Genomic DNA, 21,259 nt, shown 5'->3' with positions numbered 1-21,259 from the left:
TATGGGCAAGACAATATTTAAGTGTCTTTGAACTGGTTACGGTAGTAGGTGCCAGGTGCACTGGTTTGTATAAAGAACTGCAACGCTGCTGGGTTTGTCACGCTCAACAGTTTCCCGTGTGTATCAAGAATGGTCCACCACCCAAAGGACATCCAGCCAACTTGACACAACTATGGGAAGCATTGGAGTCAACATAGGCCAGCATCCCTGTGGAATGCTTTCGACACCTTCCCCAACAAATTGAGGCTGTTCTGAGGGCAAAATGTGCGGGTGCAACTCAATATTAGGAAAGTGTCCTTAATGTTTTGTACAGTCAGGTTATATACACACACACACACACACACACACACACACACACACACACACACACACACACACACACACACACACACACACACACACACACAGTGTGCACTGAAGTGCCCTTCGGTAGGACACACACACAGGGTCCTGGACGGGTACCCAGGAAGTATTTGTCACTTGTTGTTATTTATTTTGGTCCTGCCAGCCTTTGCGCATTGTGATGTAACAGGTCTACAGGAGGGGGAAGGGATAGGACTGGTCCAACTCGGGGTGTCATAAACAAAAATGGACCCCCTTTCCCCTCCCCTTGCACTGTAAAAAAAATGTTGCACACCCTCCCCCCCCTCATGGAAGGAACTCAAAATAATGTTTAGGGACCATAAACACAAATAATTGTAGCGACTCTGTGTCGATAAACGTGGATATCGACTTTGCCACTGTAGCATGCTTTTTTGGCACAGTCGATGCCACGCAGGGCTACGGGCCAGAGGGTTGAGGGTTCGCCGACCACCACTGACGACCTTACTCTCCCTACATGTTTCATTACACTACGATCAGAGCTGGTTGCAGACAATAATAATGCCATCTTTATATCAACAGGTTTCTGTGCCAGTGCACGACCCAACCAATAGGCAAAGCATACCAACTTCGGGCGCTTCAACATCATGGTTTGCAGTATAGGCTATATTTATGCTATGTTGAAGCATTAGGTATGAGTGGGCGAGGGTATAGCCGCTAGAAGAGGAAGCAGAGTGCGCATTAAGCTTCCCTGAATCACTGGACCTGCTGGGAGCATATGTGGCCACGTTGTTATAGGACGACGTGGGAGAATGATGTGATCCGCAACAGATCTTAGCATCAGAAGTTAAAATACAGCCTTAAAAGCCTGCTACTGTGCCGTTCTACACCTTATCAACCGACGAGAGTTTATCCAAACGGCATGAAATATTCAAATGGCAGGGCTTTTGCGCTGTTATTCAAATTGACACTTTCACTTCGGTTTAACAGCCGAGAGTGTCATTTTTTTTGGCTCTCTTGAAAACATTAATGCAATTGTTCATTGCATTGTGGTGGTGGTGGTGTTGTTGGCTTGTCTGGGTCGGATACATCCATTGTCCCTAAACAATGGGGCGGCAGGGTAGCCTAGTGGTTAAAGCGTTGGACTAGTGACCGGAAGGTTGCAAGTTCAAACCCCAGAGCTGACAAGGTACAAAATCTGTCGTTCTGCCCCTGAACAGGCAGTTAACCCACTGTTCCTAGGCCGTCATTGAAAATAAGAATTTGTTCTTAACTGACTTGCCTGGTTAAATAAAGGTAAAAAATAAAAAAGATCAATAGGGGAGCTTTTTGAGCTGTAGTGTCTGGCGTCACAGTTTTTTTTATGCAGCTTCAAATGATTTTATGTGTGGTATGATTGCTACTTAGCTTATTGCAGATCCTGACATACGATCCACCCACCACTATGAATGGTGGCTAGAGGGCAGGATAGACAGTTTGACTGGTAGACTATATTTACCTGTGGTTTAGTTGGTGCACGGAAAAGCGTAGTGCATAAGGGAAGTACCCTGATATAGGGTTGGCGCATGCAAGCAAATGAGGACATGCTGCTAGGATGGAAGAAATGAAATAGCAAAACCTATGAAATGGAGAATGTAAACCAGGGGGAAAAAATTCGCTACAATAAAAAAACATACAACCCTCCCCAAACCCCCCCAAAAGTTACACAACCCTCCCCTATTTTGGACCACCCCACCACCCCAGTAAATTTCAAACTGTTCCTAATACTAGCCGGCTGAGCTCAGACCGCAGAGGGAAAGTGTAAATGGGGAAAGTATAAGTGTTTTTGTGCCAGTGTTATTTTGCATGAACTGTATTAGTGTGTGTGAGATTGAGGAGGCTGGATGTTGTGTAGTGAAGAGCATAGTATACAAGCAAATGTTTTTTTTCTTTTTCATTTTGCTGCGTGTTTGTTTGTGTGTATTTCTGTGGGCATTTCAGCTGACTCCTCTTTCTCTCTCTCTCTCTCTCTCTCTCTCTCTCTCTCTCTCTCTCTCTCTCTCTCTCTCTCTCTCTCTCTCTCTCTCTCTCTCTCTCTCTCTCTCTCTCTGTCTCTCTGTCTCTCTGTCTCTCTGTCTCTCTGTCTCTGTGTGTGTGTGTTGTAGATCTGTTTCCTGGTGACGGCGTTCCGAGGTCGTGTCTTCTCCGAGGACAGCTGTGCTGTCCTGGGCCTCTTCTCCCACTACTTCCACCTCAGCCAGTTCAGCTGGATGCTCATACAGGTAAGGCCTGCTGCTGACACCTGGGCCTGTATGTAATCAAGCTTCTTGGAGTCAGTGTGCTGATCTAGGATCAGGTCTCACCTGTACATTGAGTCGTGTTCATTCTGATCGATATAAAAGGCAAAGCTGATCCTAAATCAGCACTCTTATTCTAAAACATTTCATACATACTGCTCTAACCCTAAACGAACCAGGACAATGTTGGTTTGGTGAGTCGTCTCATTACATTTCCAAATATGCTCCCTCTGTGAGTCCAGTCGTAGTCACATGAATACAAAAGCGCATTAAGTGATGCTATGTTTCCGTTATTTTCTTGATTTCTTTTGGTTTGATACTACATATTAGATACTTTTTTTTGTTCCACTGAAGGGCCTGAGTCCCTTAGTCAAGGTTCGCCACTGATGCTGTGTATGTATTATCAAAATCCACTTTAGACTTTTTATCGAATGATCAGCCTCGTTTAAGGTCAGATGCAACCCGTCGACAGGTGGGTTGTCTAAAGAAGTGTAGACCTGAACAATGGCACAGAGCAGGCCCTGAAATAATAATAATAATAATATATGCCATTTCGCAGACGCTTTTATCCAAAGCGACTTACAGTCATGTGTGCATACATTCTACGTATGGGTGGTCCCGGGAATCGAACCCACTACCCTGGCGTTACAAGCGCCATGCTCTACCAACTGAGCTACAGAACCACTGAAAGACTGGCATACTGTTCTCCGGGCCATCTGTACACCTGCGACAACCTGTTGACGGGTGGGTTGTCGAAAGAAGTGTAGACCTGAACAATGGCACAGAGCAGACCCTGAAAGACTGGCATACTGTTCTCCGGGCCATCTGTACACCTGCGCCAACCTGTTGAAAGCTGTTCTGATAGTCCTATGCTGCCTTGGCACACACGTTGGCACGCAAGGTCCATGTATGCCCATTTTCCGCTTGTGTGAACAATGAGGGTCATTCAGTCAGGGTGCTCCCCCTCTCTCTGTCTCTCTCTCTCTCTCTCTCGTACGATAGTCGGCGTTGAGTGGCAGCATTTCTGTCATCAAAGACCAATTGTGGACGCTAGAATTTATATACTGCACCTCGGATGCTCATATCCTTTGCGCTGCCATTTGTTATTTGTCAACTCTTCCTGAATTTAATTGTAGGGCACTCCTTGAAATGATAAGTCAACGGATCGGATTTGAGGCTTTGAAAGGGAAATTGGTTTGTATCTTTCCATAGATAGTTTGATTTCATGAATACAATTACAGTTCTACCATGTCAAATAGGAATTTTGTGACTCTGTCACTTGGCAGAAATAGATGTTCATTCTTACCTTTGTACTTTACCTGACACGTGCGTTTTTATGTAATGTGTGGCAAAATCCCAGGTTAGCGTGTACGTCGTGTATTTGTGCTGGTACTTGTGTGATAAGATTGGGGTTCCAAGTTCTCTTACACCCCCCCCCAACCCCACATAAACACACCCCCTTCTGACCCTCTTCCATTCTCACATAACTGCACACCGTACCTCGGAGTTATACCCCAAATGAACTGCACCCGCTTCTTGCAATAACAGGCTGTTATCTTCACCTGCGGCGCTCCACTTCTGTTCTTTGTGACGCGGGGGAAAGCTCTAGTTGTTTATGTACTGGATGTGATCTGTCTGTGGCACCTAAAAGTCATTTTTCTGAAAATGAAAAGATTAGCTAATGGGCCTCCCGGGTGGCGCAGTGGTTAAGGGCGCTGTACTGCGCCAGCTGTACAGCGCCAGCTGCGCCACCAGAGACTCTGGGTTCGCGCCCAGGCGCTGTCGTAACCGGCCGCGACCGGGAGGTCCGTGGGGCGACGCACAATTGGCCTAGCGTCGTCCGGGTTAGTGAAGGTTTGGCCGGTAGGGAAATCCCTGTCTCATCGCGCACCAGCGACTCCTGCGGCGGGCCTTGCGCAGTGCGCGCTAACCAAGGTTACCAGTTGCACAGTGTTTCCTCCGGCTGGCTTCTGGGTCGGATGGCGCTGTGTTAAGAAGCAGTGCGGCTTGGTTGGGTTGTGTGTCAGAGAACGCATGACTTTCAACCTTCGTCTCTCCCGAGCCCGTACGGGAGTTGTAGCGATGAGACAAGATAGTAGCTACTAAACAATTGGATACCACGAAATTGGGGAGAAAAGGGGGTAAAATTCAAAAACAAATTCAAATTAAAACATTTGCTAATGGAGTACAGCTTTGCAGTCTGACAGGGACATACAGTAGTAGCCGTGTAACTGCATTATCTATGTTTCTCAGGCCTGATTGAAATACTTTCAAGATGACCTGGGAGATGTTTGAATTAATAAAGTTTGACTCTGAGATTTCTTCGTAAGTCAATAGGAAACAGTGCAGTTTGCACTGGCTCACAGCTAAATGTTGGCAGAACGCTGGCAGCCTGGCGTGATGGAAACACACGGTATTAGTTGAGCTGATTTGGTGGTGGAAAAGGTCAACTGCAATACACACTGGAAAGTGTGTTTGAAACCACCAAGATGTGATGTCTGATGCGTCTTCTCTGGTTTCACGTCTCTCTTTCTGCGGTAGTAGCTCATGAGAATATCGCTGACACCCCTGGCTTCATCGACGTCCCCGCTCTCTTTCCGATACTCCATAATATTGATCAGATGGGGAGTCCACCCACTACCCTCCCTCTCCTTGAGTCGTCAGGTATCAGCTTTTTGCTAAGTGGCGTATGCGCGGACGCCAGCCAGGAGGCTTTCACAGACCATCCATATTGCACTAAATCAGCATTAAAGGTTCAATGCACCATTTTAAAAATCTCAATACCAAATCATCTCTGGGTAACGACTAAGTACCTTACTTAAAATGGTCTACAAGAAACAAAAATAGCTTCTTAGCAAAAGCAATTTCTCAAGCAAGAATTTTGCTAGGACAGTCTGGGAGTAGAGTGGGGGAAAACTGAAAACGAACTCTTATTTGCAGAGAGGTTTGGAACTCTCTTTCTTATTGGTCTATTAACTAATTTACCACCTGATGTCACCAGGCAGGCCAAAAAGTCATCCTACCAAAAACAAGCTGAATTTTCAGGCGGCCTTTTCAAACAGCTTACACTAAAAGGGGATTATCATCATTTTTTAAATGTCACAATACTACTCCAAATCTCATAGTGTGGAAATATATATAAAACACAGGGAAATTACATTTTGGATTGCAATGGCCCAGTTGAGCGGTGCAATGGGGGAATACAGGCTGGCCCAGAGCCAAAACATAACAGTCAGCCAGTCTACGAGCCCTTACGGTGAGCATCTTGGATACAGACGCCCGGCTAGGACTGTCTTACCATAGGGCTCCACAACATTATGTAACGGCAAGCCAATACTTGCCAAAGCCTCCCCGGCCTATCCGGAGCCAGTGGTCGTGCTGAAGGAAACAACACAAACCCGACTGACTCCTAATTGGTTTATTCACACCCCCAGCTATCACTGATCAAAGTTTATTCGTCACGTGCGCCGAATACAACAGGTGTAAGTAGACCTTACAGTGAAAGGCTTACTTACAGGCTCTAACCAATAGTGCAAAAAAGGTATTAGGTGAACAATAGGTAAGTAAAGAAATAAAACGACAGTAAAAAGACAGGCTATATACAGTAGAGGCTACAAAAGTAGCGAGGCTACATACAGACACCGGTTAGTCAGGCTGATTGAGGTAGTATGTACATGTAGGTATGGTTAAAGTGACTATGCATATATGATGAACAGAGAGTAGCAGTAGCGTGAAAGAGGGGTTGGCGGGTGGTGGGTGGGACACAATGCAGATAGCCTGGGTAGCCACTGTGCGGGAGCACTGGTTGGTCGGCCCAGTTGAGGAAGTATGTACATGGAGCTCCAATCAATGTGTCACTCCATTAGCAGTCCAATATGATGCATTACACAACCGTTTCTCTCTCTCTCTCTCTCCCGCTCTCTCGTGCTCTTTCTCCCTTACTCTCTCTCCGCTGCTGATGATGCAACACTCAGAGCAGGAGACTGATCATGGAAGGTGACATGGGTTTTGTGTGACCGGCATTTGACCCCGCACCCACCCATTCACCGATAACTTTTCAGCTCGTGAATGTAATGGAATCAAATGTGCAATGTTCTGTTCTCCTATTATTATGTGATCCTTTCTTGCGCAGGAAAAGATGAGGACCTGGCTGTGCCTTTTACGGGTATTATCACAATCTAGAGTTATGGAGTGTATTTAGTGTCAGCCTCTCTAGGACAATGTGTACAGCATCTAATACCGAGGGAGATAATCCAAGCCTGCCACTCCGCTAGATTACAAAGCAAACAGTAGTGAGCCATGTGGTTCCTGAACAATCCTCTGGCTCTTCGGCTGGAGTTTCTTCCTCCCTACTGGCTGATAACCCCTCACTAAACCCCTTTTGCTCTCTATCCTCCTCGAATCCCCTCTCCTCTTCCCCACTCCACTTCTCCCAACCCCCCCCTACTCCTCTTCCTCTCATCACCCTCTCCATCTCCCCTCCCCTCCCCCTCTCCTCCCCACTCCTCCCTCTTCCCTCCCTTCTCCTCCCTTTCTTCCCTCCCTTCCCCTCTTCTTTTCCCTTCCCCTCCACCTCCCCTTCCCTCCACTCTCCCAGGCAGTGAACTTTTGGCAGGTGTTGGTGATGAACGACGAGCACACGGAGCGGCGTTACCTGGTCTACTTACTGCTGGGCTGGGGACTTCCTGCTCTGGTCATTATCATCCTGGTCATCGTGCTGCTGGGGGGCTTCGGCTGGTCCATACACAGTGTTTACGGCCTGGTGCACGGGGATGTGTGAGTGAAGGAAACACACACATCAAGTACAGGAGCACAAAGAAGTACACACACACACACACACCAGAGCAAACACACTTGGTGAGAGTGAGTAGGGAAATACTCAAAGACTTACTTTGTACAACACAAACACAAATATGCTTACGCATTCGTACAAAGAGCTTAACCCAGTGCCTGATGTAAAGTAGATAACACACACACACACACACACACACACACACACACACACAAGCACACCCACTTATTCATAGTCGGATGAGGGATGTGTGACTAGCACATATTTTATACACCAATGCGTGCCCAGTTGTGACTACATGAGTTGTAGACGCTGTACTTTGTGTACATGGTCCACGGTCCAGTCCAGGTGTGTCCAACTTACTTTTAAGGCTATGGTCAACACCCAGGTCTATGGTCAGAACAAGCTAGTGTCGTCAGCAGGTTCAGAGGTGGATCTACTGAATGGATCATAAAATGAACGATTCTCTCTTTACATTGGAGGTGGAGGGAAGCTGTCCTTCCGCTAGTTTCCGAGGTGGAGAGGTATAAGCCTTTAAATAACCCACACAGAGCTATTTATACACCTCCAGGAGCTGTGCTGGTGAGGTCATCCTCTCAAACTGCACACACAGGTCCTTACACAGACTTACGTGTGCGTGAAGTGAGGTTTCTTGCGATTTAAAATTAGCCCGTGGTCATGGGTAGGTGTGTCTCTTTAGTGTGGTAGACAGAAGTCTATTTAGTCTTCTGGGCGGTGGCCCCTATCCCCATCAGGGACTGAAGAGTCACCCATCAACATGGTCAACACAGGACCTCAGCTAGTTGGGTTCCTCTCTTTTCGGGTGGACATTCGGTTTCACCCACAACGCTGGCGTTTACGTTTACACGGTGTTTACGCTCCAGCCTTATCAGCTCCCATCGCACAATAAATAGGTCAAATGGGAGTGTCTCAAGACCAAGCGTATTTCCTGTGTTCAATTCAAACGTCACCTCGGTGAATGCGCGAGCTCTCATAACAGATATGCGAGACTTGACATTTCAAGACCTCCTCTCCTCTCACGTTAAGCCAGGCAACACACCCACATGACTACTTGCTTTGTTGGATAGATGTTTGCTCTCCGGGGGGCTCTTCCTTCATGCGACAGAGCTAATTATTGGCCAAAGCTCTGTTGTCTCAAGCTGGAGTGGTGGCATTAGAATGCCTCTCGACTGACCAGAGGCTTGAACAGTAATCCCACAGCAAACAGTCTGGGTCTGTCTGTTTGTCTGTCTGTCTGTCACTCGAGAGGCAGGCGGGCATTGTGGGATTGTGGGTAGGTCTGAGTCTGCCCTCTCTCACTGCTCTCCTTGTCTTCCATTGGTCTGCTGGGCTGTGGTCCGATGGTGGGGTTGAGTGGCGGGGGTGGTGGTGGTGGTGGGTGTTACCCTCTGTTTGGCAAGGAGGGGTAGAACATTGACCCTGAGTCAACAGAGGATGAGGAGGAAGGAATGAGAGAGAAGGAGAGCTTTTTTGGAAGCATTGGAATGCAAGATTTTAAAAAGGGGAAATAATATAAATATAATAATAATATAGAACTTTGTGTGTATTATTATATAACATTAATTATATTGATGGAACATTCAGAGAGGTAAATAGAGGGAGGAAGAGAATAAGTGCTTTGACCAGATGGTGAAGTGTGGATTGTGTAAGAGCAGTGCAGGGGGTGAAGTGTGGATTGTGTAAGAGCAGTGCAGGGGGTGAAGTGTGGATTGTCTAAGAGCAGTTCAGGGGGTGAAGTGTGGATTGTCTAAGAGCAGTGCAGGGGGTGAAGTGTGGATTGTGTAAGAGCAGTGCAGGGGGTGAAGTGTGGATTGTCTAAGAGCAGTACAGGGGGTGAAGTGTGGATTTTGTTAGAGCAGTACAGGGGGTGAAGTGTGGATTGTGTAAGAGCCGTTCAGGGGGTGAAGTGTGGAGGGTCTAAGAGCAGTACAGGGGGTGAAGTGTGGATTGTGTAAGAGCAGGACAGGGGGTGAAGTGTGGATTGTCTAAGAGCAGTACAGGGGGTGAAGTGTGGATTGTGTAAGAGCAGTACAGGGGGTGAAGTGTGGATTGTGTAAGAGCAGTACAAGGGGTGAAGTGTGGATTGTGTAAGAGCAGTGCAGGGGGTGAAGTGTGGATTGTCTAAGAGCAGTACAGGGGGTGAAGTGTGGATTGTGTAAGAGCAGTACAGGGGGTGAAGTGTGGATTGTCTAAGAGCAGTTCGGGGGGTGAAGTGTGGATTGTGTAAGAGCAGTACAGGGGGTGAAGTGTGGATTGTGTAAGAGCAGTACAGGGGGTGAAGTGTGGATTGTGTAAGAGCAGTGCAGGGGGTGAAGTGTGGATTGTGTAAGAGCAGTACAGGGGGTGAAGTGTGGATTGTCTAAGAGCAGTGCAGGGGGTGAAGTGTGGATTGTGTAAGAGCAGTGCAGGGGGTGAAGTGTGGATTGTGTAAGAGCAGTACAGGGGGTGAAGTGTGGATTGTGTAAGAGCAGTGCAGAGGGTGAAGTGTGGATTGTGTAAGAGCAGTACAGGGGGTGAAGTGTGGATTGTGTAAGAGCAGTACAGGGGGTGAAGTGTGGATTGTGTAAGAGCAGTTCGGGGTGAAGTGTGGATTGTCTAAGAGCAGTACAGGGGGTGAAGTGTGGATTGTCTAAGAGCAGTACAGGGGGTGAAGTGTGGATTGTCTAAGAGCAGTACAGGGGGTGAAGTGTGGATTGTCTAAGAGCAGTGCAGGGGGTGAAGTGTGGATTGTGTAAGAGCAGTACAGGGGGTGAAGTGTGGATTGTGTAAGAGCAGTACAGGGGGTGAAGTGAATTGTGTGGATTGTTGTGTAAGAGCAGTACAGGGGTGTGTGGATTGTCTAAGTGAAGTGGGATTGTGTAAGAGCAGTACAAGGGGTGAAATGTGGATTGTGTAAGAGCAGTACAGGGGTGAAGTGTGGATTGTCTAAGAGCAGTGCAGGGGGTGAAGTGTGGATTGTGTAAGAGCAGTACAAGGGGTGAAGTGTGGATTGTGTAAGAGCAGTACAGGGGGTGAAGTGTGGATTGTGTGAGCAGTACAGGGGTGAAGTGTGGATTGTGTAAGAGCAGTGCAGGGGTGAAGTGTGGATTGTCTAAGAGCAGTACAGGGGTGAAGTGTGGATTGTCTAAGAGCAGTACAGGGGAAGTGTGGGGTGAAGTGTGGATTGTGTAAGAGCAGTACAGGGGGTGAAGTGTGGATTGTGTAAGAGCAGTACAGGGGGTGAAGTGAAATGTGAGATTGTGTAAGAGCAGTACAGGGGGTGAAGTGTGGATTGTGTAAGAGCAGTACAGGGGGTGAAGTGTGGATTGTGTAAGAGCAGTACAGGGGGTGAAGTGTGGATTGTGTAAGAGCAGTACAGGGGGTGAAGTGTGGATTGTGTAAGAGCAGTACAGGGGGTGTGTAAGAGCAGTGGGGTGAAGTGTGGATTGTGTAAGAGCAGTACAGGGGGTGAAGTGTGGATTGTGTAAGAGCAGTACAGGGGAAGTGTGGATTGTGTGAGAGTGTAAGAGCAGTACAGGGGGTGAAGTGTGGATTGTGTAAGAGCAGTACAGGGGGTGAAGTGTGGATTGTGTAAGAGCAGTGCAGGGGGTGAAGTGTGGATTGTGTAAGAGCAGTACAGGGGGTGAGTGTGGATTGTCTAAGAGCAGTGCAGGGGGTGAAGTGTGGATTGTGTAAGAGCAGTACAGGGGGTGAAGTGTGGATTGTGTAAGAGCAGTACAGGGGGTGAAGTGTGGATTGTGTAAGAGCAGTACAGGGGGTGAAATGTGGATTGTGTAAGAGCAGTACAGGGGGTGAAGTGTGGATTGTGTAAGAGCAGTACAGGGGGTGAAGTGTGGATTGTGTAAGAGCAGTACAGGGGGTGAAGTGTGGATTGTGTAAGAGCAGTACAGGGGGTGAAGTGTGGATTGTCTAAGAGCAGTGCAGGGGGTGAAGTGCGGATTGTGTAAGAGCAGTACAGGGGGTGAAGTGTGGATTGTGTAAGAGCCGTTCAGGGGGTGAAGTGTGGAGGGTCTAAGAGCAGTGAAGGGGGGTGGATTGTGTAAGAGCAGTGCAGGGGGTGAAGTGTGGAGGGTCTAAGTGCAGTGAAGGGGGGAAGTGTGCATCAGTAATGATTGAGGGTAGGAAGGAAAGGAAAGGGAAAGGGGGATACCTAGTCAACTGAATGCATTCGACTGAAAAGGGTGTACTTCTGAGGGATTAACTCCACATTGAATTGATAATGAGCCAGCGTGTAGGTGTGTCTATGCATACGTTTGTGTGTATGTGTGTCTATGCATACATTTGTGTGTACGTGTACGTGTGAGGAAGGTGTTGGCCATTCGAAAATAACTCTGGATTGAATATCTGGTGCTGCAGTCTCACACCGCTCTGCAGATAAGAATTCTTGACACAGTTAGGCCTTTGTAAGAGTACATTGGTGTTGGCTAATGGGGGAGGGGGATCCTAATAAATCAAAGACCATGTGTCTCATGTGTAGCCTGCAGCCTACCTTTACAGCCCTGCATGTAGTTCTGTGCGATGCTGTTGTATCTCTATTCTCTCCTCTCTGCTGTGTTGTATCTCTCCTGTCTCATCTCTGCTGTGTTGTATCTCTATTCTCTCCTCTCTGCTGTGTTGTATCTCTATTCTCTCATCTCTGCTGTGTTGTATCTCTCCTCTCTCCTCTCTGCTGTGTTGTATCTCTATTCTCTCCTCTCTGCTGTGTTGTATCTCTATTCTCTCCTCTCTGCTGTGTTGTATCTCTATTCTCTCCTCTCTGCTGTGTTGTATCTCTATTCTCTCCTCTCTGCTGTGTTGTATCTCTATTCTCTCATCTCTGCTGTGTTGTATCTCTCCTCTCTCCTCTCTGCTGTGTTGTATCTCTCCTCTCTCGTCTCTGCTGTGTTGTATCTCTATTCTCTCCTCTCTGCTGTGTTGTATCTCTCCTCTCGTCTCTGCTGTGTTGTATCTCTATTCTCTCCTCTCTGCTGTGTTGTATCTCTCCTCTCTCATCTCTGCTGTGTTGTATCTCTCCTCTCTGCTGTGTTGAATCTCTCCTCTCTCCTCTCTGCTGTGTTGTATCTCTCCTCTCTCATCTCTGCTGTGTTGTATCTCTCCTCTCTCATCTCTGCTGTGTTGTATCTCTCCTCTCTGCTGTGTTGTATCTCTCCTCTCTCCTCTCTGCTGTGTTGTATCTCTCCTCTCTCATCTCTGCTGTGTTGTATCTCTCCTCTCTGCTGTGTTGTATCTCTCCTCTCTCCTCTCTGCTGTGTTGTATCTCTCCTCTCTCCTCTCTGCTGTGTTGTATCTCTCTGCTGTGTTTGTATCTCTCCTCTCTCTGTATCTGCTGTGTTGTATCTCTCTCCTCTCTCTCTCTGCTGTGTTGTATCTCTCCTCTCTCCTCTCTGCTGTGTTGTATCTCTCTCTCTGCTCTCTCTCCTCTCTCCTCTCTGCTGTGTTGTATCTCTGTCTCTGCTGTGTTGTATCTCTCCTCTCTCTCTCTCTCTCTCTCATCTCTGCTGTGTTGTATCTCTCCTCTCTCATCTCTGCTGTGTTGTATCTCTCCTCTCTCCTCTCTGCTGTGTTGTATCTCTGCTGTGTTGTATCTGTGCTTGTATCTCTCCTCTCTCATCTCTGCTGTGTTGTATCTCTCCTCTCTCATCTCTGCTGTGTTGTATCTCTCCTCTCTCGTCTCTGCTGTGTTGTATCTCTCCTCTCTGCTGTGTTGTATCTCTCCTCTCTCCTCTCTGCTGTGTTGTATCTCTATTCTCTCCTCTCTGCTGTGTTGTATCTCTCCTCTCTCGTCTGCTGTGTTGTATCTCTCCTCTCTCGTCTCTGCTGTGTTGTATCTCTCCTCTCTCCTCTCTGCTGTGTTGTATCTCTCCTCTCTCCTCTCTGCTGTGTTGTATCTCTCCTCTCTCATCTCTGCTGTGTTGTATCTCTCCTCTCTCGTCTCTGCTGTGTTGTATCTCTCCTCTCTCCTCTCTGCTGTGTTGTATCTCTATTCTCTCATCTCTGCTGTGTTGTATCTCTCCTCTCTCGTCTCTGCTGTGTTGTATCTCTCCTCTCTGCTCTCTGCTGTGTTGTATCTCTCCTCTCTCTGCTCTCTGCTGTGTTGTATCTCTGCTGTGTTGTATCTCTCCTCTCTCTCTCTCTGTGTTGTATCTCTCCTCTCTCGCTGTGTTGTATCTCTCCTCTCTCCTCTCTGCTGTGTTGTATCTCTCCTCTCTCCTCTCTGTGTTTGTATCTCTATTCTCTCGTCTCTGCTGTGTTGTATCTCTCTGTCTTGTCTCTGCTGTGTTGTATCTCTATTCTCTCATCTCTGCTGTGTTGTATCTCTCTCCTCTCTCGTCTCATCTCTCCTGTGTTGTATCTCTCCTCTCTCGTCTCTGCTGTGTTGTATCTCTGTGTCTCTGCTGTGTTGTATCTCTCCTCTCTCCTCTCTGCTGTGTTGTATCTCTCCTCTCTCCTCTCTGCTGTGTTGTATCTCTCCTCTCTCGTCTCTGCTGTGTTGTATCTCTGCTGTGTTGTATCTCTCCTCTCTCGTGTTGTATCTCTCTGCTGTGTTGTATCTCTCCTCTCTCCTCTCTGCTGTGTTGTATCTCTCCTCTCTCCTCTCTGCTGTGTTGTATCTCTATTCTCTCCTCTCTGCTGTGTTGTATCTCTCCTGTCTCATCTCTGCTGTGTTGTATCTCTCCTGTCTCGTCTCTGCTGTGTTGTATCTCTCCTCTCTCGTCTCTGCTGTGTTGTATCTCTCCTCTCTCGTCTCTGCTGTGTTGTATCTCTCCTCTCTCGTCTCTGCTGTGTTGTATCTCTCCTCTGCTGTGTTGTATCTCTCCTCTCTCCTGTGTTGTATCTGCTGTGTTGTATCTCTCCTCTCTCTCTGCTGTGTTGTATCTCTCCTCTCTCGTCTCTGCTGTGTTGTATCTCTCCTCTCTCGTCTCTGCTGTGTTGTATCTCTGTCTGTGTGTTGTATCTCTATTCTCTCGTCTCTGCTGTGTTGTATCTCTCCTCTCTCGTCTCTGCTGTGTTGTATCTCTCCTGTCTCTGCTGTGTTGTATCTCTATTCTCTCGTCTCTGCTCTCTGCTGTGTTGTATCTCTCCTTCTCTCGTCTCTGCTGTGTTGTATCTCTCCTCTCTCGTCTCTGCTGTGTTGTATCTCTCCTCTCTCTCTGCTGTGTTGTATCTCTCCTCTCTCGTCTCTGCTGTGTTGTATCTCTGTATCTCTCCTCTCTCGTCTCTGCTGTGTTGTATCTCTCCTCTCTCGTCTCTGCTGTGTTGTATCTCTATTCTCTCGTCTCTGCTGTGTTGTATCTCTCCTCTCTCGTCTCTGCTGTGTTGTATCTCTCCTGTCTCGTCTCTGCTGTGTTGTATCTCTATTCTCTCGTCTCTGCTGTGTTGTATCTCTCCTGTCTTGTCTCTGCTGTGTTGTATCTCTATTCTCTCGTCTCTGCTGTGTTGTATCTCTCCTCTCTTGTCTCTGCTGTGTTGTATCTCTCCTCTCTCGTCTCTGCTGTGTTGTATCTCTATTCTCTCGTCTCTGCTGTGTTGTATCTCTCCTCTCTCGTCTCTGCTGTGTTGTATCTCTCCTCTCTCGTCTCTGCTGTGTTGTATCTCGGCCCTTTGTCCGTATTCGCTCTCCTGGCTCATTGGTTCATTCCTCCTCTGCTCCAGTGCTGCTTCCTGGCCGTCTGTGGCATTCATGCCATTCTTCACCCTGGCTGAACCTTTCCTTTCCTCCGCCTCTTCATCTCTCCTTTTTTCAATGTTATCCTGGGCGTGCCTGGCCCATTGACAAGGGTGAGATTATTTGCCAGGTTTCACATTCTGACAACCAGAGAGGCAGTGGGAGCGTTTTTTTTTTTTTAAAGTATGGTTTACGTTACAGCTGTGCAAACGGAAAAATATTGGAGATTTTGATTAAAGTTCTTAACACAGTACTTTGATTTTATTACAGTGAATGACTGTTTACTCATGATTACGCCACTCAAGTGGACAACATGTTATCACTCTGCATGTTGTGCATAGGCAGTCAGAAAATTGGTATCACTATGATTAGATGATAACGTTAAGGTCAAGCGTGATTGCCGCTGCAGTCAAAAACGTGATTTGCCTGTGTTTTTTGTATATATATATATATATATATTTCCACTCTATGAGGTTGGAATAATATTGTGAATTTGTGAAAATGACGATAATGCCCTTTTAATGTGGGAGCTGTTTGAAAAGACCGACCTGAAATTTTAGCTTGTTGGGGTTTTGGCCTGCCCGGTGACATCAGTTAATAGATCAATAAGAAAGAGTTCCCAAACCTCTCTGCCAATAAGAGCTGGCTTTCAGTTTCCCCCTCCCCACTCTCAGACCACTCCCAGACATCCTAGCAAAAATGATTGTTTGAGAAATTGCACTTTTACTAAGAAGCTATTTTTGTTTATTTTTGACCATTTTAATTGAAAACATTCACAGTAAGGTACTTAATTGTTACCCAGAAATTATTTCAAATGAAGATAAAAATGGCTGCATTGAACCCTTTAAGATTGTTTCCCAAAATCCTGGTCCGATGTTGTGGGCTGGATCAATGTCCTGCGGAAGCTTTTGATGTGCAATGACAGCAAATACCCACTACACAAAACATCAGCACACCTCTTAACTACATATTTGTTCAAAGTTCATTTCTAGCATTGAACATTTTCTGCACGGGGTGCGTCCCAACAATCTCTCCTTCATCCTAGGAACTGGGCACTCGTTCTACTACTTCCCACAAATGAAGGGAGGTGAACAAGGACACACAAGACACCACGTGACCCAACAACAGCAATGTGTCTGTTTAACACGTTCTCCCGCAGGAAGAACATCATCAAATAGTGTATTACTATTAGTTGGCGTACCTTACATTCTATTATGTTCACCATAGCCAGTAATTTACCTTGGTGAAGTAAGGTAGGGCTGTTTTTGTGTCCATTGTTCCACTGCCATATTAGCGCAGTTCTGTGAGATGGCACCGTTGGCATATGCTCATTGAGATAAACCTCTCGCCATAACAAAGTGGTTGGGTTGTTTCTCCCAGAGCCAAACACAGGCTCCCTACCTTTCTAAACGACACGACTAGAACACAACAGGGACTGGACAGATGATGGGAGTGAATTCCTCGGAATAGATTACGTGGAAGGGGGGGGGAGAAAGGGGAAGAGAGGAGGGGCGGCAGAGGGAGGGAGAGAGAGTAGGGGGTGGCAGAGAGAGAACAGAGTGAGAGTGAGTGAGAGAGAGGCGGACAGACGGACAGAAAAGCAGACTGACGGACGGACCGACTAGCAGACGGACAGACACAGACCGACCGACATACTCCTGAGAAAAGCAGTACTATAAATGAATATTGTTCCCGGCTCTATTTCGAGCTCCATGACAAGTGTCAGTGGTCATTAAGGGACCATTGGGGGTGTGACTGGGAGGGTGGCGTGAGGGCTGTCAGAGCAGGGATACCCCTTCAGAAAGAACACAGTGTCTCTTGCTGCACTCCCTGGGGAGTGTGTTTGTTGTGTGAGACTGAGTTGGGAGCCATGTCTGACTGTGCCAATTGGCCTACTGTGGTGCTGAATATTTTGCCCTCCCCAACCATGTGCTGGAATGTGCTGCCACAAGGACACAACAACACTGAGTGTGACCTTAAACACACACACACACACACGCGCGCGCCGAAGTAAGTGCGCAGTACTTCAGCTCATCCCCTTACAATAATGATGGATTACAAAGCTACACCAAGATCAAATATGACACAGAATTCAGGATCAGTATTTCACCAGAGATTAGAAGAGGACTGTTCGATTTTTTTAATTTGAAGTGGTCAGTGATAGTGGTGGATTTGATCCGTGCAGGATAATGCAGGATAATCCCCTGACCAACAGCAGAGCTCGTAGACGACAGCAGCCCTCTCGTCCTTGTCCTTGCACGCTCCGAAGACTTGGCCAAAACTGCAGATGTATCGACGATGAACCTTTGATAAATAAGACGCTGTTTTCAAAAGGAGGCAACAACAAAAGCCTTAAATAGAAAAATACTTTAATACTTTAAGTTGTGGGAGGCAGGTTGAAGTAGATGTTTGTGCATAAAGGAAATGTCTTTTGTAGCTTGTTCTTCACTGGGAAGGCTGAGAGTCTTATGAAGGATCAGAGGTATCAGGCCCTAGATCCTGCTTATGGATGTAGGAAGCAAGAATGTCTTTAACTAATACAGAGCAATAAAGGAACATAGCCAGGGCTTCATTTTACTCCTCTCCTTGGCTGTTTACTGCAAGTTTTGTGTAATAACACCCCTCTTCTCTCTCTCTCTCTCTCTCTCTCTCTCTCTCTCTCTCTCTCTCACTCACTCACTCACTCACTCACTCACTCACTCACTCACTCACTCACTCACTCACTCACTCACTCACTCACTCACTCACTCACTCACTCACTCACTCACTCTCTCCCTCCCTTTCTCTCCCTCCCTTTCTCCCTTCCCCTCTCTCTCTCCCTTCCCCTCTCTCTCTCCTTCCCCTCTTTCTCTCCCTTCCCCTCTTTCTCTCCTTCCCCTCTTTCTCTCCTTCCCCTCTCTCTCTCCCTTCCCCTCTCTCTCTCCCTTCCCCTCTCTCTCTCCCTTCCCCTCTCTCTCTCCCTTCCTCTCTCTCTCTCCCTTCCCCTCTTTCTCTCCCTTCCCCTCTTTCTCTCCCTTCCCCTCTCTCTCTCCCTTCCCCTCTCTCTCTCCCTTCCCCTCTCTCTCTCCCTTCCCCTCTCTCTCTCCCTTCCCCTCTCTCTCTCCCTTCCCTTCTCTCTCTCCCTTCCCCTCTCTCTCTCCCTTCCCCTCTCTGCAGGTGTTTCATTCCTAATATCTATGCTGCTCTGTGTACAGCAGCCCTGGTGCCTCTCATCTGCCTGGTCGGGGTACTAGTGGTTTTCATCCATGCCTACCAGGTCACACAGCAGTGGAAGGCCTACGATGATGTGTATCGCGGACGCACCAACAGCTCAGGTATATTACCCCCACACACACGCACACATACATGCATGCAAGAATACAAATGTGAATTCACACACAGTCTGCCCACTGTGAGACTTATGGCATGGGTTGGAGCATCTAGCCACCTCCATGTCTCGAGTAACCAGACCAAGTCTGAAAACCAGCTCTATAGCGAATACATCCTCCACAGAGATACCTTTATTTTCCCGTCTCACCCATCTCCAACATCCCCTAGCAACCCCCACCGCAGCCCCCATGGCTGGCCCATCCACAGATGGTGGGCAGGATGTCCTTGTTCCAACACTCTGTGGTAGGTTCCCTGAAAAGCCTGTGGAGATTGCTTGTTACAACACACATCTAATCCCCAACCCAGGCTGTTGGACTATTTTTCACAATGGCCTGCAAAAACCACCCCGACACGCGCACGCTCATATCGCGTACAAAGCGAGCACGCGTCTGATCAGGCGCCGTAGGGCAGCCTTGATTATAAAGCTTTATGCAACATTCACTGCAGTGCAAAACACATGTGTGCATTGTGCACGTCAGTACAAAACACATGAGTATGCTACTCACTTGGATTTATGCAGAGTGGGTGGAGACACAGTTCCTTGCAAACAGAGGATATTCTGTACACACACACACACACACACACACACACACACACATTATCCCTGGCTTTTGTTCTGGTCCGTCGGTATCGTGAATCAAATCCCTCTCCATTGTTGCTAAGTATCCGTGTTTTGGTCGCTCCCTCCAATGACAAAGCAAAGCCTGAATTAGTGCGAGTCCTTTGGTTGGCAAAGCTGCTCATAACCTCCCCACAACACCGTGTGTGGTCTGTGCCACATTCTGTGTGTTAGTGATGCGGGGGTTTACTCATATCCCTGGTCCCTAAATGTCTTTGCTCTGCGATAGATGCAGAGATGACAGAGGGAACTTTAACAATGTCAGCTAGATTGAACCATTCATCCTGTCATTTATGACATTATCCTGGTGAGCAAGGGTTTATTTAGTCCTCTGGGGGCAACATATAAGAGAAATTGCATGTATCTAGTTATAGACAAGTTGACTAACATGTAGTTTACTAAAATGTTGGAAAATTATAAGCTGAAACAAAAAAATCCTGTACCCTTTGTCAAAACATAGTTTGTCTGTCTCTGACATTAGCCTGAAACACATTTTCTATGGGGTCTGGTGCAGGCCTCAAATCTTCACTTTATCTCATATAGTCGGGCGGCTGCGGATGGGTTATTAGCAACTGCAGGTGGATGCGGGTGAACAAACAGCTACCTAATGGTTAAGCGCATTCCGACAGTAACCAAAAGGTTGCTGGTTCGAATCCCCAAGCCGGCATGGTGGACAAATCTGCCGTTCTGCCCTTGAGCAAGGCAGTTAACCCCAACAAAAACTGCTCCCCCGGGCGCCGATGACGTAGACGTCGATTAAGGCAGCCCTGCGCGCCTCTCTACCCCTCCCCTGGAGTGTGTTTGTGTGTCCGCTGTAGAGAAGGCAGAGCCACCGGCCCTAACAAACACACACCGGCTCACACGCAGTCACGTCGTGCTGTAGTGGCTGACTTGGCATGCCTCTGATACTGCCGGCGTCTGTTCCTCAGCCTTAGAGCCCATGTACCTGCCTGTGCCCGAAACCCTGAGGGGCACACTAACACACACACACACACTCAAACACACACACACACTCAAGGGGGGAGTGAGGTCCATAAACAGGTTTTCAACAACCTCTAAAACTCCTTATTTACACAGGCTGGATGAGAAATGCAATTTATTTGTGTTCTGAGAAAATGTGAATGTGATAAATGTGATTTATATTCACATATAGGATGGCTAGGCTGCCTAGGCCTTTTTAAAGACACTACCGGTCAAACGTTTTAGAATATTTACTCCGTCAAGGGTTTTTCTTTACTTGTAATAGTGAAGACATCAAAACTATGGAATAACACATATGTGATCATGTAGTAACCAAAATAGTGTTAAACAATTCCAAAAATATATTATATTTCAGATTCTTCAAATAGCCACCCTTTGCCTCGATGGCAGCTTTGCACACTCTTGGCATTCTCTCAACCAGCTTCATGAGGCAGTCACCTGGAATGCATTTCAATTAACAGGTGTGCCTTCTTAAAAGTTCATTTGTGGAATTTCTTTCCTTCTTAATGCGTTTGAGCCAATCAGTTGTGTTGTGACAAGGTAGGGGTGGTATACAGAACACAGCCCTATTTGGTAAAAGACCAAGTCCATATAATGGCAAGACCAACTCAAATAAGCAAAGAGAAACGAAAGTCCGTCATTACTTTAAGACATGAAGGTCAGTCGATATGGATAATTTCAAGAACTTTTAACGTTTCTTCAAGCGCAGTCGCCGAAACCATCAAGCGCTATGATGAAACTGGCTCCAATGAGGACCGTCACAGGAATGGAAGACCCAGAGTTACCTGTGCTGCAGAGGATAAGTTCATTAGAGTTTACTAGCCTCAGAAATTGCAGCCCAAATAAATGCATCTCAACATCAACTGTTAAGAGGAGACTGTGCGAATCTGGCCTTCGTGGTCAAATTGCGGCAAAGAAACAACTACTAAAGGACACCAATCAGAAGAAGAGACTTGCTTGGGCCAAGAAACATGAGGAATGGACATTAGACCGGAGGAAATTTGTCCTTTGGTCTGGAGTCCAAATTGGAGATTTTTGGTTTCATCCAAACCAACAGCTTTGATGGTGACACTGTCTGTGATTTATGTAGAATTCAAGTAACACATAACCAGCATGGCTACCACAGCATTCTACAGCGATACGCCATCCCATCAGGTTTGGGCTAAGTGGGATTATAATTTGTTTTTCAACAGGACAGTGACCCAACACACCTC

The 21,259-nt window shown here is 47.1% G+C and overlaps 1 protein-coding gene across 3 annotated transcripts in view; it reads left to right on the top strand.

Moving 5' to 3' along the window:
• adgrv1 (adhesion G protein-coupled receptor V1) overlaps nt 1-21,259 on the top strand; it is a 189,801-nt gene that overhangs the window by 140,889 nt on the left and 27,653 nt on the right. For 2 of the 3 annotated variants that reach the window (XM_052478489.1, XM_052478488.1), the window contains 3 exons: nt 2,466-2,582; nt 7,195-7,373; nt 18,233-18,390. In XM_052478489.1, coding sequence (XP_052334449.1) covers nt 2,466-2,582; nt 7,195-7,373; nt 18,233-18,390 — 454 coding nt within the window. Of the gene's footprint in view, nt 1-2,465; nt 2,583-7,194; nt 7,374-18,232; nt 18,391-21,259 lie in introns of those variants that run through there. The other variant, XM_052478490.1, reaches the window with a different exon arrangement.

The sequence above is a fragment of the Oncorhynchus keta genome, chromosome 25, assembly GCF_023373465.1.
Source record: "Oncorhynchus keta strain PuntledgeMale-10-30-2019 chromosome 25, Oket_V2, whole genome shotgun sequence".
Classification (NCBI taxonomy): domain Eukaryota; kingdom Metazoa; phylum Chordata; class Actinopteri; order Salmoniformes; family Salmonidae; genus Oncorhynchus; species Oncorhynchus keta.
The sequence above is the reverse complement of the archived record's forward strand: the minus strand, read 5'-3'. Positions and strand labels throughout refer to the sequence as shown.